The sequence below is a fragment of the Trachemys scripta genome, chromosome 3 (assembly GCF_013100865.1).
Source record: "Trachemys scripta elegans isolate TJP31775 chromosome 3, CAS_Tse_1.0, whole genome shotgun sequence".
NCBI classification, from domain to species: Eukaryota; Metazoa; Chordata; order Testudines; family Emydidae; genus Trachemys; species Trachemys scripta.
The window spans coordinates 96,631,078-96,649,144 of NC_048300.1; the positions used below are offsets into that span (position 1 = coordinate 96,631,078).

General features: G+C 38.5%; 1 protein-coding gene across 1 annotated transcript in view; it reads right to left on the reverse strand.

Moving 5' to 3' along the window:
- Nucleotides 1–18,067, reverse strand: part of ADGB (androglobin) — a 208,931-nt gene that overhangs the window by 134,572 nt on the left and 56,292 nt on the right. Inside the window, exons 6-9 of the mRNA XM_034765467.1 lie at nucleotides 13,668–13,807; nucleotides 9,617–9,703; nucleotides 7,660–7,853; nucleotides 4,583–4,711 (exon numbers count right to left, since the gene is read on the reverse strand). Coding sequence (XP_034621358.1) covers nucleotides 4,583–4,711; nucleotides 7,660–7,853; nucleotides 9,617–9,703; nucleotides 13,668–13,807 — 550 coding nt within the window. The remainder of the gene's footprint in view (nucleotides 1–4,582; nucleotides 4,712–7,659; nucleotides 7,854–9,616; nucleotides 9,704–13,667; nucleotides 13,808–18,067) is intronic.

An 18,067-nucleotide genomic window follows, 5' to 3' on the forward strand; every position in this document is an offset into this window, starting at 1 on the left:
ATTATTCCCTTAAAGGAAAATGGAGGCTGTTTGTGAGCAGTCCAGGTTGGAGGCTACAGCAGCAAGGCATTGTAAAGGGCACCTCAAGTTACAGGGCATGGGCGACAGCTATTCATTTGTCTGGATTGTACCCTGCTATGTCACAAGTGATCTCGATTTGCAAGACAGAGACAGGGATTCATTACCTGTCTAATTCTAATGAGTCTCCAACTATCTAAGTTGACAGAAGTGTAGCTATGTGCTTTTAAAATCTGTTTTTCTGGAATGTATGCAAAGCTTTCAATGCTTTTCTTCAATACTCTAAGAAAACCTCTGATTCTTGAATGTCCCTTCTGAAATCCTTTTAAATTCAACATCTCTGTAAAATTTGAGAGGTTGGCGAATGCTCCAGTTGGTCCTTAATATCTCTCTCCACATGCTTGTGACTCCCATGTTAGCCACAGCTGTTGTGTTAGCTATGGGTTTCATTTGTTTAAAAGCAATAATGTCATCTGGGCTTGATCTCAGTCCCCTGCAGACATGTTGGACCTACTACAAAAGCAACACTAGCAGCCCCAATGTACATTACAGAACAGTAAATGCCACAAGCCAGACCAATTTCAGCTCATGTGAGAAAACATTTTACTCAAATAACCAGAACTTCATCAAATACCCGGTGGAGCCTAAAGCTACAAAACCAAGTCCAGATGGACTGTGAAACAACATGTATACAGGGCACTGAACAAATTATTAGAGCATGTAAATCATTAACAGATTGCTATATCATATCAACTTTAACATTAATAGACTATACTGACTGCTTTTAAAAATAACAAAGAGTCTGGTGGCACCTTAAAGACTAACAGATTTATTTGGGCATAAGCTTTCGTGAGTAAAAACCTCACTTCTTCGGATGCTTTTAAAAATGAAATCTTTGATTTTTTTCACTGTACAAAAATTAAGGGGGAAATTTATTCTTCTGTAAAATAGCATGAAATCGATGTCTGTGAATTTGGTTAAAACTGATAACATTGCTAAATGTGAATTATTAAGTGAAAAGTGTTACCACCTACAGCATTACTAAAATGTTTAGCCCCAGCAATGCCTACCATTTAGATCTGTCACTGAAGATTTACAAACTGTTCAGTCAACTGCTAAAGATTTGAGAACTCAGCAGTTGCACAGTTTTAGATCTTGCTGTTTTGTAAATTCATTCAGCGAACACTACATTTTGAGCAAGCTCATTTCCCCCCCCCAAAGGGAGCAAAAAAGCATTTAGAATTAACTCAGGGAAAATTTGTATATTAAAAAGAAGGGCCAAAGGGTTTTTATTTTCAGGAATTATCAGGATTTTCTTCTAGGTCATTCTGAAATAGTCACCTGAACACAACATACACATGTAAGATTTTTTTTTAATACTAAAAATATTAGGCTCTAATTTCAATCTGTGAACTATTCTGCACAGATAAAAGGCAAACTGTAAGAATATCAAGGCTCTTTTTATACCTATTAACTACCTAAGGTACTTACATTTCCCTGATTATCAAAGTATCTGTGTACCTCAATCTTTTACTGTATTATTTCTCTCAATACTCCTGTAACAGAGAAATACTACTATCCCTATTTTACAAATGAGAAACTGAGGCTCAGAGAGACTGACTTGCCCAAGATCAGTCAGGAGTCTGTGGTAGAGCAAAATCTCCCAAGTCCCATGCTAGTACCCTAACGACTGGAACATCCTTCCTCTCTGGGACTATTAGGGCTATTCAGAAACAATAACAAAGATAAGTAATTGTCTAGAAGCATAGTGGAGTTGTGCTTGATCGACAGTGATTGGAGCAAAGGACATAGCTAGTGGGTGAAATCATTGTCACTGGACAGTGAGGAGTAAGAGGAGATCTGTGAACTGTTAGAGGCCTTGGTTTGCTAGAATCTAGACATTTCTAAAAGGTGGGAAGGGCCTCTGATAACTGTCATATATAAAGCTGACCATTAATCTTATTTTTCAATATTTTGTCTTCCCAGCATTGTTTCACCAAGGAGTCCTTTCTCATTCTAAGCAGTAATTATGAAAATTGCTGATCAATAATAAACAAGTGATTAGCATTTACCGAATATCCATACATGAATGTATCTGAATCAACAAGGCTAAACTTAAAATAAGTAGTTAAGAACAAATGATTGAATGGACTCATGTAATGAAGACAGAAATTCTTTTGTAATTCTAAAAAGTAAAATGTAAACTTTATCAAGAGTTATTTTACAGCAATGTAGGAAGGATTCATGCTCATCTCAAAAAGTACAGGAGATCAGTACTTTTGGACTCCTCAAGATCAAATGTGCTGTTGAGGGAAACTGCTGAAATGAAAGAGCAATTTCATGCTGCTGCAGGTGAGATAATGCCATAGCTGCACAATGATCATTTAGGTCCCGTTCCAAGACTTCCAGCAGTAATTCAGAAACCTTCTGCAATCACCACCAGCCTCATGGTTCTGAATCTGAATCCTTCCTGCACTGTCAAACGTCAGTTAAGACACGAACAAGGATCTGCCACCCCATCTATCTTGCATCGCTCTTTACATGTCCTTTATGTTAACTCCCAGACATTTTCCCTCCTTTAAGTACCATTCAGAAGAGATTATTTAGGTCAGACCCTTTTACATGTTCCTCCAGCTGTCCAAGGGCATGGCTACCATTACAGATGCTCTGGATTCATTCTTAACACCCAACCTAGGTATTTCCATCTTCTTTTTTGATAACTTTGGAGATGAAGGGTTATTCAACTCTCTGATGAACCTCAGCATTTGTTTTAAGTTCATTCCATTTCATACCTAGTATTTACCTGAGCCTTTGCTTTCAAACTGATGTCATTCAGGAGCAGTCTCTGTTCATCTTTGATACCCAAAACATAAAGATCAATTGATGATTATGCCACTAAACTAAAAGGCAAACACTTGAATTTATTAGGAGAGTTGCAACCTTCTTTTATGCTAACATGGTTTTCCATGCAGCACAAACTCAGCAGTTTAAAAAAAGTGAGTGAGGCACTTCGCCCTGGATAAACTCTTTCAGATAACGTTAAATGTGAGGGCCAATACTACACATAGCAAGTGAAGAAAAACAGAAGACCTAGAATAATCAATACTGAAATTAATACAAGATGGTTGGTCAAACAAGCAATGTTTCGATAATGGCTAAAAGCATTCACACAAGGAAAATGTCTTCTTCCTCCTTAATGCTATTGATATTATGTGTGAAAAGAAACAGAGAATATAATATGGTGTTCAGCACACTACTTCAACCTCATTGGGAACGAAGTAAGATCTACCATAGTATTAAGCACCCTGAAAGTTCCAAATTCTTCTGCAATCACAGCCATAGCTGATAAAATTAAAAGGGAGGATAGATGACCCAGCTTTTCAATATTTGTGAAGGAGATTGTGTCAGTCTCCTATATACATATATTGGAAAATATGGGAAGTAAAACTATGGAAGACAGGATGACTGAATTCAGACTTTGTCAAAAACATTAAAATTTAATACTCTCCTTTTCTTTACAGCCAACCAATTTACATTTTTTACACACCTTACAGACTCCTTCTTTACAAGTTTCAGATTTTTATGTTCTAGTCTATCCAGATTCTTATCACACCCATTTACTAAGTATCTGAACATGTATCCCTGACTGGGACTTTCAGGCTCATCTCTGGTTCTTTTCACCTTGCTAATGCCTCCACAACATGTTTTAATTTTTCCCTTGGACTAGCTTTCCTAGTTCTTCATTCTTGCAGCTCTTTAGATGTCTCTTGTGCTACTTCTCATTGTTCAAAAATCTCAGGTTTTTGATATCTGAAAATTCAAGATATGATAGCTCTACTGATTTGGCTGAAATATAGCACGGATCACTGCTTTTCAAATGATTTCACTGTCCCACTAAATAGTAACAACAGCTCTTTATTTACTCTCATGGAACAAAGGTCTCTCACATGTATTATGATTGCATTTCATCTGGTCTCTGCAGTAGGCCTGAGACCAAAGGGTACTTTGGTTCCACCAAACAAGGAACCTGAATCAGTTTCCTCCTCCATTTCTTCTTCGCACCCATCTTCTATTGCACACCACCAACTGTCTCTTCTCTTTAATGTAATAGCAGCAAAGACAAAAATCTTCTAGGAATATTGCCTCTTGACCACTATTTGGTGATTCTGCCTGTCCTTTTATTGATCTAATAAAACCTCCAATATGTTCCAGTTCACTGAGACCGGTTTCTCCCCTCCTTTCCATATTTAAACATACCATCACACTATTAAGGCATTTGTTTTTTTTCTTTCCATAATGTGCTTTCATACTGCCTTTGGCTGGCCCAGAATTATTAAACTGAAGTACAAGAAGTACAAGAAGAGATATTTTTTCAAATAAATTTTAAAGTTTGTAGTTCTTTTACTCCACTAACAGTGAACATAAATCAGATGTCAAACTAACAAGCTTCCTGCTGGTTGTTGATGACAAACAACTACACATAATACCTTCATAGCTGTGTAAAAAACAAAACAACAACAACAAACAACCAACTGATTAAATTCTACGAGCATTTATAACTTACTCTCAATAAAGGACTGAAGGGAACTTTGAATGTCTGTAGCTATTCGTGCAGAATGAGGTGCTGACTTGTTTTTTTCTTTTTCACCATCTCTACTTTTCTTCTTTCCAATTTCTCTTTGTTCCAGTTTATCTACCAAACAGAATAAAGACAACATCTTTTCTTTTCCTTGTAATGCCTTTAAATCATGAAACCTCATTGTCTTATCGGTATTTCAGATAAGCTTTTTAAAAGAAAAAGAGTAGAATTCTTGCTCAGTTAGATAAGTAGAATAGATTTAGAAAGCACACTAAAAACAAAAGCTATGTCTTCATTGTAGAAAAAGGTGTGTTTTGTTTTTCACATCAAGACAGAAACCTGTAAAACTCCTAGTGGAGACAAGGCACTGTAGCTTTTACATTAATGGACCTGATCAGGGGAAATGGGCAACTTTAATTCTGGCATTTAACGTTTGAGTGCTTGACTGTCTTTCCTTGACATAGACAGGTAGGGGTGTGTATACACCATATGATGGGTCATCAGCAAGGATGGAGCATTTAAATCCACCACACAGACCTGTGCCACTTGAACTAATAGAGTAACTGATAGCAGTAGGAGGTTGTTATACTCTGTGTGGACTAGCACTTGAGGAAGATGGGACACTTTCCCAGAGGGTTTGCTGACACCAAAGGAATAGTGAGACTCAGGAACCTTGATTCTATTCCAAATTCTGTAAAGAGTGTGCTTTCATGGGCACATTCTCCTTACCTAGCCAGTCCAAGCCTTCACTTCTCAGGCTTTTAATCCAATTCCCAGTCTTCTTGCCCACCCCCCATCACCACCCAGTCCTAGTTCCCCACATCCCAGATCTTCAATCTCTCTCTTTCCTCATCTGTGGTCTCTGGTCGCTCCACCCCCATGTCCTTGATCCTTATCCCTACAGGCTCCCACAGTTCCAATCTTACTTGCCAGATTCCTCATCCAATCTCAGTCTCTCCCCATCTCCATTGCCCTCAGCTCCTTGGTCACTCTCCTTGTCCAGTCAGTCCCAGTTTTCCATCCCCACCCTGGGTCCTCATCAGATCCATTTCCATTGACTACTGGCTCTGAGTCTCCACCCGAGTCTGGACCCAGCTTCCAGTTCCAGTCTCCTTGTCTAGCCTACAGTCCCCTCCTTCCCGCAGACTCCTTGTCCCAATCAATTTCATCTGCTCCCTTCCCACTGGTCTGGCTCTTGACTTCTCTGCAATTGACTCAGGCAGCTTCATTCCCCAAACTACCTGGGTCAAGCAGGGTGATCAGAAGCCACTCTAGCTATAGTCCTGCTAGGCAGCTACCTAGGGTGACAGATTTCTGGACTGCTCCCTATAAGTGCAGAATTGGCCCAGCCGCTCCTCTGTGATCACAGAGGAGCAACTGGGCCAAACCTGAGTGATTCAACTGTTTTGGCCCGAATTTTCCAAAACAATTCAGCATGAGGCACAAACCCAGAATGGAAAATTTCATCCAAATGATTAAAGTTTGCCAAAAATATAAACAACTGAAAATATGGTGGTTATAATGGGAGTTATCAAACAACCTTAATTATAGATGATCTTATCAACCCCATCTATAATATCATCAACATGGGAAGTTAGTCTCTTAGGTTAATACCCTATTTCCATCACTGATACAAATCTAAGACTTCAGAAACTGTGCACTTTGAATTTTCAAAAGCAAATCATTTTAAAAATAAGTAATATATTTAAAGGGTGAGATTTTCTGTTGCACCTCTAAGAGGCACAGCACAGAACTCACAGCTAAGGGGTGGCAGGACTAAGATGGCTTTAAGCCAGTGCTGTGTCCTCCTGATTATCAGCTGTTTCAAGGGCTGGAGTGGTCCCGGTTGTAATTTAGATAGGGGCTATGTTACAGCAGCCTCCCTGGGCTGCCCTACAGCTGACAGTGCTGCTCAGGATCTCTGCAACCCTATGCCCTCAATCCTGCCTGTAGAACAGCTGTGAAGCTTCCTATGTCAAGGCTGGAGAGAGGGTCCTCAGAAGCACCTGAGGCTATTTTCCACAGTTCCTGCACAATGGGAATTCTCCCCCGGCTAGATCCAGGGCTTTTCAAGTTCCTTGGCTTTACATCATTCTGTCTCTTTTGCTCAGTGCGCAGGGACCAGAGAGGCGCTAACTCAGGATCTCACCCAGTATCTTTAAGTTTAAGTTAGGGTAGGCAGTGAACACAGGATTCAGTCTATAGCGTGTGCTTTCTTATAACATACAGAGTTGTTGCAGAACTACACATATGTTGTATTGTAAAAACTGAAGCTAACAGAAATAAGCATGAGATCTAAACATTGCAGAATGACACTGTGGAATAAGTGCGTTAATAAACCTGGAACATTACTTTTCTATTTAAATTCAAATGGGATTTTAAAGAAAATTGAATTCCAGAAATGTTAAATATATTAACTCACCTTCAATATCATGAATAGAAATGTTATAGTTGCATTTTGATTTAAACCTATATGAACAGATTTTTATATACACTCACATGTTCACAAAGATATACACAAAAACACTATCTTCCTTTCCTAATTTACAAAAATAAACAAAGACTTTTGAAATTGCATGTTCATGTTATTTTTAGTTTTCTGAGCTCCTTACAAGTAATCACCACTTGTAACATCCATTATGAAATAGATAATGCTGTCAAGCTCTTTTTGGTCAGAATTATGCTGGGTCAATCACCTTCAGGCAAATTGTAACCTATATACTTGTTTCTTTCTACAAGGAACAAGTTTCTCTGGAAATGTCCATGTGCTAAACAGTGGAACATAGTGTTCTGCCACAAATGAATCAAAGGGAGGAGATACTTAAAAAAATTAGCCCCAAAACCTGCTACCACTATGGTCAACAGTTAAAACTGGACTTACTCTGGATTTACACTGGTGTCACAAACAGCAGAATTTGGTCTAGTGACTTCAATGGGAGCAAGACGGGGCCTATAGAGTAGCATACAGTGTAACAAAGTAGGATTTGCTTGAATGCTGAGCATTATGTCAACTTTGCCTATCTTCAATTTGAAAAGTTTTTACAGTGTCTGGAGTTTCCTACCTTTGCCAATTTTCTCAGCCTTCTCTGCTTGCTTACTGGCAACTGGAATTTCATTTTTTAACTCAGGCCCTTTGGTCTCTTTAGCCTTCATATCTGACAGAGGATTTTTCAGTTCAGGAGTTGTCTCATTTGGTAGCTTAAATTCTGGCACTATGTCTTTTAAAAAGATCCAAACTTTATCCAAATATCCAGGCCTTAAAAAATACATACAATACATCAACATTACTTATATTTGCTACAGAATAAGGCTTTCTGCTCTGAATCTGACAGTTCAGAAAAGTAACTGTATTATTTCAGCTAACAAGCACACTGCTGTATTTATATGTTTTCATGTATAATTGTCAGAAAAATAACAAGAATTAGCAAGAACAGGGTTTGTGCTAGGCATTATAGACAGACTGCTTAGTGGAGCTAGCACATCAAAGAATAGTGAGCCATCCTGTGCTCAGGCTTGTTAGGAGACACTGCTGTGGAAGACCTGATACTTCACAACTAATGGGGAAATCTTCAGTAGATCATTCTGCAACACTAGAACGATAATGTAGGATCTTAAACTGAGACAGAGAGTAAAACATCTTAATAACTAAATCCTGATTTTGTAAAAAGAAACACCCCTCCAAAGGTCCTTCTAGAAGCTCCTATTCACCTCAATAAAACCAGCTCCAACACCTTCTCCCCATGGATTCCAACAGACTGTCTAACAGTCTCTTGATATGATGGCTGCTGTTGTGCTGGTTCCCCATAGGGGATCCTTGCATCCAGAAATAAAGTAAACTCTGATCAACTGATGTGGAGGGGGCGGGGGAGTGGAGGGAACCTGAACAGACCCCCACAGTAACTGCATGAAAAACTTAGAACCATATCCCTCAACAGTTTATTGTGCAACAAGCTGTAGCCAGCTCTGTGTTACTGCACTCAGCAACAATGTAGTACTCACTCTTTTCCTATTTGCAAACCAAAAAAATTATATTCAGGGTCAGATTTGCAGACACTGGCTTTCATTGCTGCATTAGTAAATTGCAGATGCAATATGGCCCCTGTAATTTAGATCATTTGGATGTCTAAATTTCTGATCTGCAGGCATATTCTGGGGCTTAAACAGCTAAGTACCTGGTAACCTAAATTGCAAACACAAGTAGGAGCCCTAAATAAGGCCAGACTGAAATTTTGTCCCCTTATGTACTATTTACTATTGGAATATTAGTTCATTTAATGTTTAACTGTTTCTTTTAAAATACATTCACTAAAAGGCCACAAGTTGCAAAAGTACTATTTCTTTTACAAACAGAGCCTTCTACACCATATATCCCAATCAGCCATTCAAAAAAAGGAGGATGTCAGACTAACTCCCTGTTGCACTGGCTGTTCAGAATGGACTTGAATATGAGCTATCGGGGAGAGGGGGCTGGGAGAATGGGAGCAGGAGTGTTATTAAATGAAATTTAGTATGACTGTTTGGCCTGAAATAAAAGTAAACGAGTTGCATCAGCTGGAAATGTGAAAAGAGCAGTCAATTGAACTCAACCTTTTTGTTTCTGGTTACACATAGGATTTCCTGTGTTTTCTACAGTAAATTCTTATACACAGTGATGCTACTATATATTAAAATAATCTTTGCCTGTCATATATCATAATAAAACTAAACATACCTTGCAAAGTAGACTGTTTTCATTGCTGGGTTCAATATGAGTTAAAAAGTGTAACTATGTAAAAAAGAAACATCAACAGCTCTAACCTTCGTAATAGCTTCACAAATGTCAGAAATGTTTGCAGACATAAACTTAGCAAAATTCTTCAGGAACTGCAAGCTTCTAACCTCTAAAGTCTTTAAACACACATCTCCCCACTTACTAGAGTTAAAAACCTAACCTTTCATAAATTGATTTTTAAGGCCCACATCCCAGTTCATCTAGGCTCTCTGAAAAATAGTATTTAATTGCTTAACAGAAGAACTCACTGGAGAGGAATAACTTCTGGTAACCATCCAGTAAGTGCATGGAGAATTGTGAATTCCTCCAGCTCTCGTTTTCCAGCTTCGTGTATACTACAAGAAATTCAAATATTAAAATATTTATAGTTAAGTAGAGCATGATACAACTCCCATGGAAGCCAATAGTCAACAATAACATTAATAGAAATTAGCAAATTACTGTAAAACAAGCTATCAACACACAGAGCAGTTATGGATGTTCCTAAATCCATTGCTGCTAAAGATCTTCCAGTTGAAGTTTCAACATTTTCAGCTTCATTGGCTACAGCTCATTCTCCTTTAAATTTATTGAAAGTATATAATATACCCTTTAAAAAAAAATCTACTACAATTAGCACTTGATTCTGCAATGTCACATGACAGTAATGAGATAAAGAAACAAAATTGGAAACCCAAAGGTTATCTGAAGTTTGTTATAAATAAAATTTCTGATATCTCTACCAACTTATAAATGCCGCACAAAATTTACTTTCACATATGTGTCTCTTTGCTGGGTTCTCAGACCTCAGTCTTATGTCCTCTAAACTTATATTTAATTAAACTAAAGGTAAAATGTTTTAAAGTACCTTAGTTACTCATAAGTGTAAAATCTCTTTTGAAAATGGAACTTAGGCTTCTAAGTCACTAATCAGCTTTTGAACATTTCAGTCCAGACTTTTTTTTTTTTTTAAACTCTCATAACTAATGTTGCAGTATACTAGAAAACAGAACTCACCTAGGTGTAGGCAAAGAACATGATTCAAATGTTGAAATTCTTGAGACACAATTGATCGCAGAGAGCCAGATTCTGGCGCAGGGTACATCCCGCTCCCCAACCCCACCATCACCCTGGAGCAGGAGGGGACTTGAGAGGCAAGCTGTGACTGAGCCACAGTATGCTTCCCAGATCGGTCCTGGGGCAGTGCTACACCATGCTGCTTAATACATGTGACAAAATCATGACTAAGCCCTAATTATCAATATCTTGTGATGTTCTATGTTTCTGTACTGCATCTTTGTAGGTTTTGTTTTTTATGCCAAGTACCTCTAAATTACACTTTTTGATAAATACTAGCAAACACATCTCCTACACGTTTTTATACATAGTTGTAGCTATGATGGTTATTTTTGTAAAGATTTGATATAGTCAGATTCCTTAATTTTGTCTTTTATAAGAATGCATACCAGTAATTATTTCAAAAGTTGAACACTAAATGGAAAGGCCCAGCAAGGAGTATATCATTCATGAAATACAAAAATCTTTCTGAACTGATAACTTAAGTGACTGGCAAACCTTATGTTTGAAATATGCAGGGTGTGAACCTCTCTGTCAAATACTACAAAATACATCCACTAGACTGCAACAGAAATAAAGACTGCAGTTTAAACTTTGCCTCTTCAGAATCCACTCTCCAGCTCCACTATTTTTCTTTCCTTTTCCTAATCAAAAGTCCTAATCTTTTTTTAAAAGTCAATCTGGAGAAAAACTTGACCTAATAAAATACACTACTCATTCTCAGAGTAGAATTTTAAAATTTACAAATTATTGATAAATATAACCTCCCTTTTAAAAAAGTGAACATATATGTTTGTTTATATTGTTACAAATGAAAATCTATCCTTGATACTATTTTTTCTTCTCTGTTGTAGCAATAGACTAAGGCTATGTCTACACTACAAAGTTAAGTCGACTTAAGTTACATTGACAATCCTCCACCACTGTAATTAAATTGCTGGTGCATATCCACACAATGATCCTTGTGACGGCGTAATGTGTCCACAGCTGGTGCTATTGCATTGACAAACAGAGCAGTGCATCTGTCGGTAGCTATCCCATTGTGCAACTTGCCACCATCTGCCACTGGGTGCTCTGGGAAAGGATTGCAGTGCATCTTGCAGGTAGGGTCAGCATCCCATCATATAGTTTTCTTCATCCCATCATCCCATGGGCTTCCTACTATGTTTTACGCTGCTTTTCAACAGCCCCTGTAAATTGTGTGTCCGCCATCTATGTCTAAAAGCATGGATCCTGTCTGTCTTGTGATGAGTGTTATGAACACAATGCAGCTGATCTTGCAGTATTTCATGAGCTGCGATCTGATAATGCCACCATGGTGCCTGTCCTGCTGTGTGCTATAGAAAGAAACAATTCAAGATCGCTGTTGACATTCACAGAGCAGCTGCACATGGTGGACCCTCAGTACTGGGCTTGGGAAACAAGCACTGAGTGGTGGGATTACATCATGATGCAGATAGGGGAGGATGAGCAGAGAGTGAAGAACTTTTGGACGTGCAAAGCCACCTTCCTGGAGCTGTATTCTGAGCTTGCCCCTGTCCTTCAGCCCAAGAACACCAAAATGAGAGTTCCCCTCATGGTGGAGAAGTTAGTGGTGATCGCTGTGTGGAAGCTGGCAACTCCAGACTGCCATCAATTGTGAATCAGTTTGGAGGTGGGAAGTCCCATGGGGATTGCAGTGATGCAACCATGCAGGGCCATTAATCATCTCCTGTTCTGAAGGACTATGCCTCTGGGCAGTGTCAGGAAATAATGGATGGCTTTGTGGCAATGGGATTCCCTAACTACAGCAGGGCGATAAATGGCACGCATATCCCCATTTTGGCCCCAGACCACCTTGTGACAGAATATATCAACAGAAAAGGCTACTTTTCTATTGTATTGCAAGAGCTGGTGGATCACTGGGGTCATTTCATTGACATCAACACAGGGTGGTCAGGGAAGGTGCATGACACACACATCTTCAGAAACAGTGACCTATACACAAAGCTGCAAGCAGGGACTTTCTTTCCACAATAAGCAAGACAGGAAGAGGAATTTCAAAAATTCTTTGGGCTTTAAAGGGGGAGGGGAACGTACCTGTGTACATGGCTGCAGGGCAGCGGAGCCCCAAATGGTGACCAGATCAGTCATGAATGGCACTGTGGACACCTCCTGGAGGGCAATTTGGGCAACATAAGCAATGCAGAGTCTACCTTGACACTGCGTCACTAACTTTGTTGGAAAAAAATCTATGCTGCTCGTCCAGGTGGTTTTATTATGTCAGTGTAGCAGGAGAGTTAAATCAGTTGGAGGAGATTTGCTATATATACACCTCCACTGTTTTGTTGATGAAAGATGATTTTCATTGACAAAACTGTGTAGTATAAACATGGCTTTAAGGTCTCCATCCTTACTGTTTCCAATTTATAACCTGTTGTACTGTTGTGACTTCATTCTTCTTTAAAGAGAGAGCTGTAGTGGCCTGCAATCCTTTCAGAGTGTATCATTACTACCCCTAATTGGCTGCAGGAGTTCCTTTCCCAAGAAACAGGAGTCCCACTGTTCCTGCCCAACAGGCTGAGCATCCAGAGCACTTCATATCTTCATTGGCGTGGCCTACAACCGAACAGAACCAAATCTATCATATGGCATTGCAGATTACTATCACTAACTCCACCAGCAGAGACTCAGTTATTTTGTTTTCACTTCCAGTTTGTATATTACTTGTCCAATGTTGATTGGTTACGCATTGCTTAGCTTAGCATCACTGCTGTAAGACAAGATATTTAACTGACAAACTATTGATGTTGAAAGCAAGAACCACCATGCATTATGACAATATTGCATGTAAGTTACCTTGGTTTTGTCATCTATCTCCACTCTTCCAAACTCATTAAAATTTCTGGGACATTTCTACTCTGCATGTGAAGGGTTTTTTGGTTTGTTTTTTGCAACACACACAGTAATGTCATGCAGACAAGGCAGTTAAGAAGATTTCTTGGATTAATTTCCTTATGAAACTTTCAGAGTGTACACACACACAGAGAGAGAGAGAGAGAGAGAGAGAACTGTGTCTGCTACAGCCACCGAGAAAACTTACTACACAGATTTACTGTGTCAGCTTTCACATCAGAGCTCAAAAACCACATTTACCATTACAATAATTTGCAACAAACATTCACCATGTGTATTATAATTTTGTTGCTTATTAATTCCATCTAATTTTATAGAACAAACTGATAGAGAGCTCACTAAACATACTCAGTGTTCGCCAGCTTAATTATTGCTTTGGCCAGCAACAGTGGCCAAAGTTCAGTTTGACGGGTTGTAGCTGGAAGCAACAAATTATTCTCTTCGTTGAAAGGCATAGTATCATCCACAATGATCTTTCGCCAGCATCCCTATGAATGAGAAAAAAAAGAAACATTAAAACTGTGTGATGGAAATAAGAAACAGATTCAATGTAGGAAATCTAGGTGTTCTCCAAGAACCCACTCCTACTGTAGCTTGATTTATATTACTGATGATTTTAATGAATAGGGAAAGTAACGCAGATTGCAATTAAAAACCCTAGTAGGTACACTCAGCATGCCAGATACTGAAGTTCCTTGCTAATTTGATAGGGCTTATTTCCAATTCTGTTACTCTCACGGATCTCTACTAATGCCATGTTAAATCTTAACCTACTATTTATTCCAAATGATTTGGATAAGGCTCTAATTTGGCACTCTGGACACCACCTGCAAAACATGCAAAAAGCAGGCAAGAATTTTAAACATGTATATTTGTGTGCCTGTGTTTATATTTTAACATTTAGGACACACCATGATAGATTTTGAAATATTGTTGGTATTCTGCACTATGCAAAGAAAATTGTTCAGTGAATGTGAGAGATTCATGGAATCTGTTTTCAGATCATCCATATTACTACCTCTTTACTGTTTGACTATTTTATTTCACATAGAAATCTAACTGCAATTATTTTCCAGATTTATGTGCAGTGTTAAATGTATGGCATATTTTCAATTTCTATCACAGAGTTCTTGGAAACATATGCCAAATGCCTCTTTGCAAACACTTAGGCTCATGCTTGACTTTATGCATATGAATAATCCCATTGTCTTAAATGGGACTACTAATGTGCCTAAAACTAAGGATTAGGGCTAAATCATGTAAGATAGAGAGAGGAGAAATGATGGTGTAGCTCTATTGACCCTCTATAGGTATTTATAATGCACTCACTGTGATATCTGAATTATTTACAAAACCTCAGTTTTAATTTAGTGTTATGTATGAAAATTTAAACCCTTCATGGTTTTGTAATCAGAACTCCTAAAAATAAGGCACATTTCAGTTTCAAAACACTCACTTGTGTCTCAAACTGAAATAGTAATTAATTTCGCCTGTTTCATAATCCTTATGTGTTCATGGATTGTAAGGTGAACTTAAAAATTACCAAACTCAATATTAACATGGCAACAATGAAAACACATTAGACTCACCATTGCAAAAAACATATACAAAGGCATAACCCCCCAAAATTAACAAAACATGGCAAAAATACATATAGGAGCATGCAAAATTCTACCATGAACATTTGACAAAATGTGTATTGCTACCAACCTATATCCCTTACCTATGGTTGTTTTACTGGGGTTTGGGTTGCTGGGTGAACCATGTAATCTGCATCTACTGGTACAGTTTATTTTCTTTTAGGACACCTTGACCTTACCCTTCTAGTGCCTTCTCCAGAATCCCTGAGAAAATGGGATACGATAGAGAGCCCAGAAAATGTTTATTTGAAATCTTATTTTTTCAAGGATCCATCAGATAAAACTGCAGGGGTTCCCAAACTACAGTCCATGGATCACTGACATTTGCAGAGCACTTGTTGGCTTGTCACATGCTGCTGCCCTTTTCGTTTCCAGCAAAGAGAGGCTCTATGGACCTGTATAACTTGATGGAGAGAATGCGCAGAAGCCAGCTTTGGTTTCTCTGCTGCATAAGAGGGAGAGAGGAAACAGAAGTTGCCCTCTGAAAAGGGTTAACCACCAGTAGCAGAGGAAATTCCAGGGGAGAAAGGAACCAAGCAAGAGAACCAAGAAAGCATCTACAGAACGAAAGGAAGAAAAGGCAGCATAGAATCATATAAAAAGCAATGGACAAGAAGGGGAGCAGGCAACAAAGATGCATGGACAGAGGAGCAGGGCAGGAGACAGGAACAAAACAAATTGTGCAAGAGATGAAATGAAGAGCAAAAGAGCACTTAACTGTCTGTTTTTAAAAAAAAAAACAAAAAAACAAAATAACACTAAACGCTAGTTGCTTTTCCATGTAAGTAACTGACAATTTCCACAGTAACATTGCATGATCAAATAGGAAAGGGAAGTAGTCAATAAGGGTGTCTCTATTAAAATGTTATCTACCCTATGAAAAAGCTGCTGAACCCTCAGAGTATAGTATCTGGGATGCTGCTGTGATTAGTTAGAGGGGGCTTATAAGGGCTAGCACAGGCAGGACCGGCTCCACGCACCAGCGGAGGAAGCATGTGCCTGGGGCAGCACATGCTAAGGGGCAGCATTCCATCCATTCCTGGGGCAGCACAGTCCAGGCAGCTTTTTTTTTTTTTTTTTTTGCTTCGCCGGCAAAAATGGTAGAGCCGGCCCTGAGCACAGGCCAGCCTTTTGGCCCCATTAATGATAAACAAAAGAGCTGAGGTTAAGAATAATAAAAAATACAAATTAAACTAGAAAGTCGGTGAGGCAAAATAAACATAGTCAACAAAAGAGGCAAAAAATCCAAAAGGACCAGTGACAAAAGGAAGCAAAAATGGCCATATTGGCTTTTGAGTGACCAGGTCTAAAAGACTGCCACTGATGGTCTCCAGCATACATCCTCAGGGGAGAGAGTTCCTTAGAAGGTTTCCATGAAGGAGAAGAACCTGCCCCACAAGCAGAAGCTCAAGTACTTTGTACCTAAATTAATAAAAGCTTTTAGGCTATTTTCAAAATATTCAAATCCACTGGGTTATCAGAAACTGGAGAAAGCTCTGCACTTCACAGTGAGGGAAACAAATTCACCACACCAAGGAAAGAAAAATGCTCTCCTTTACTTAAACTAATTTTTAAGTAAAAAACATGAGTAGTGATACTACATTATTAAGAGGTGGTAGCGTTAAATGAATTTACATAATGATTTTTGTATTTTTTTAAATTGGCTATAATCTGTATGCTTTAGTTTAGTTTGATAAATTCTTTAAATGTAATAGCTACAACATGGATTCAGGCTGACGGTTCCTATTGCTATGTAATTGGTGCTTCCACCAATTCTTAAGATTTTAGAAGACAAGAATCTAAAAAGAGAGTTTAAACTATATGATAAGTAAATGAAGGCATTATCATATACATAGATATTTCTAAAGGCCAAGAATATTTGCTAATGGCCATAACTGATTTTTAAATTTCTCAAGTGCATTTTTGAAAACCAAAAAAGTTATTGAATGGCAGACCTTTAATTGCTCAAACAATGAGATAAGACATAGCTTTGTTTCCTCTCTCATGTAGCAGTTCAACCAAATGTTTCATAAAGCAAGCAGTACAAGTTAATGGGCAAAGAAAAAGGAATGTTTGTCTACTCATTTTTCTCCATAGCTAAGGATGCAGTAACTCTGTAAGTAATTCTTAAGAGTGCATTTCTTACTAATCATACTTTAACAGTTAAATAATATTCACTGCAGCGTGACATTCTTCTTTTCCTTTCAGATGTTATTTGACTTTTTCCCCTTGACTAATTTTTTGATTTCATACAGTTAGTAAATCTTCAAATCCATATTGTAATTATCATGCATTGACAATAGCCCCTTTTAAAAGCCTAAGTATATATTATTTTAAAATGTACATTGTGAGAGAGGGGGACTGGAGACAGAGGGGAAGTAATTCCTAAGGACTAAAAGTAAGAGTTCAAATTCAGAAACAGAAATCCTTATGAGCTAGAGAGCAGAAATGAAGCAGCGAGTTCAGTTCAGGGTAATACTATTTTGGGGGTCAGAATTTTATTTGGTGGAGAAGAGGGAGGACATTACTGGCAGAAATGAGCTGAATGAATGTGCAGGAGGAAAATCAAGCTAATGGCTCTACTATTTTGCAATTATGTTGAATAAGTACACTCCATGCCAGGTCTTAAGATTTAAGAGGCAGCCCTATGAGAAATGAATATGAGACCCCCAGAGAACTCCTACCTAGACTTTGCACCAGTTGGTCCCAATTCTTTCCCTGTAGAATATGACTTCTAATTGTGGAGAACTGGGACCCAGGACAGCAGAATGGGGATAGGAGTTCTACTGCAACAATACAGGGTGGAGGTGCCAGAATGTGATCGCTTATTACAGTTATTGCTGAAGAGACTGGATGTGGTATATCAAGTAGAACAAAGAGGAAGGGTTTAACCATATGGTGATTCTGGTCAGATACCAGTCTCCTTAAGAGACAATATGATGTCTCACTGAAACCAGCCTAGCGTAAAAGCCCATTCCCTCTTTATCCTCCCATCTGTGAACTTTCTCTCCCTCTCCCTTTATTCTTCCCCTCTCTCAATTTCCCTTCTCACCTCCCACCCTTGATGTTTATCACTTTCCCTTCTCCTTTGCATGTCCCATTTTTTCT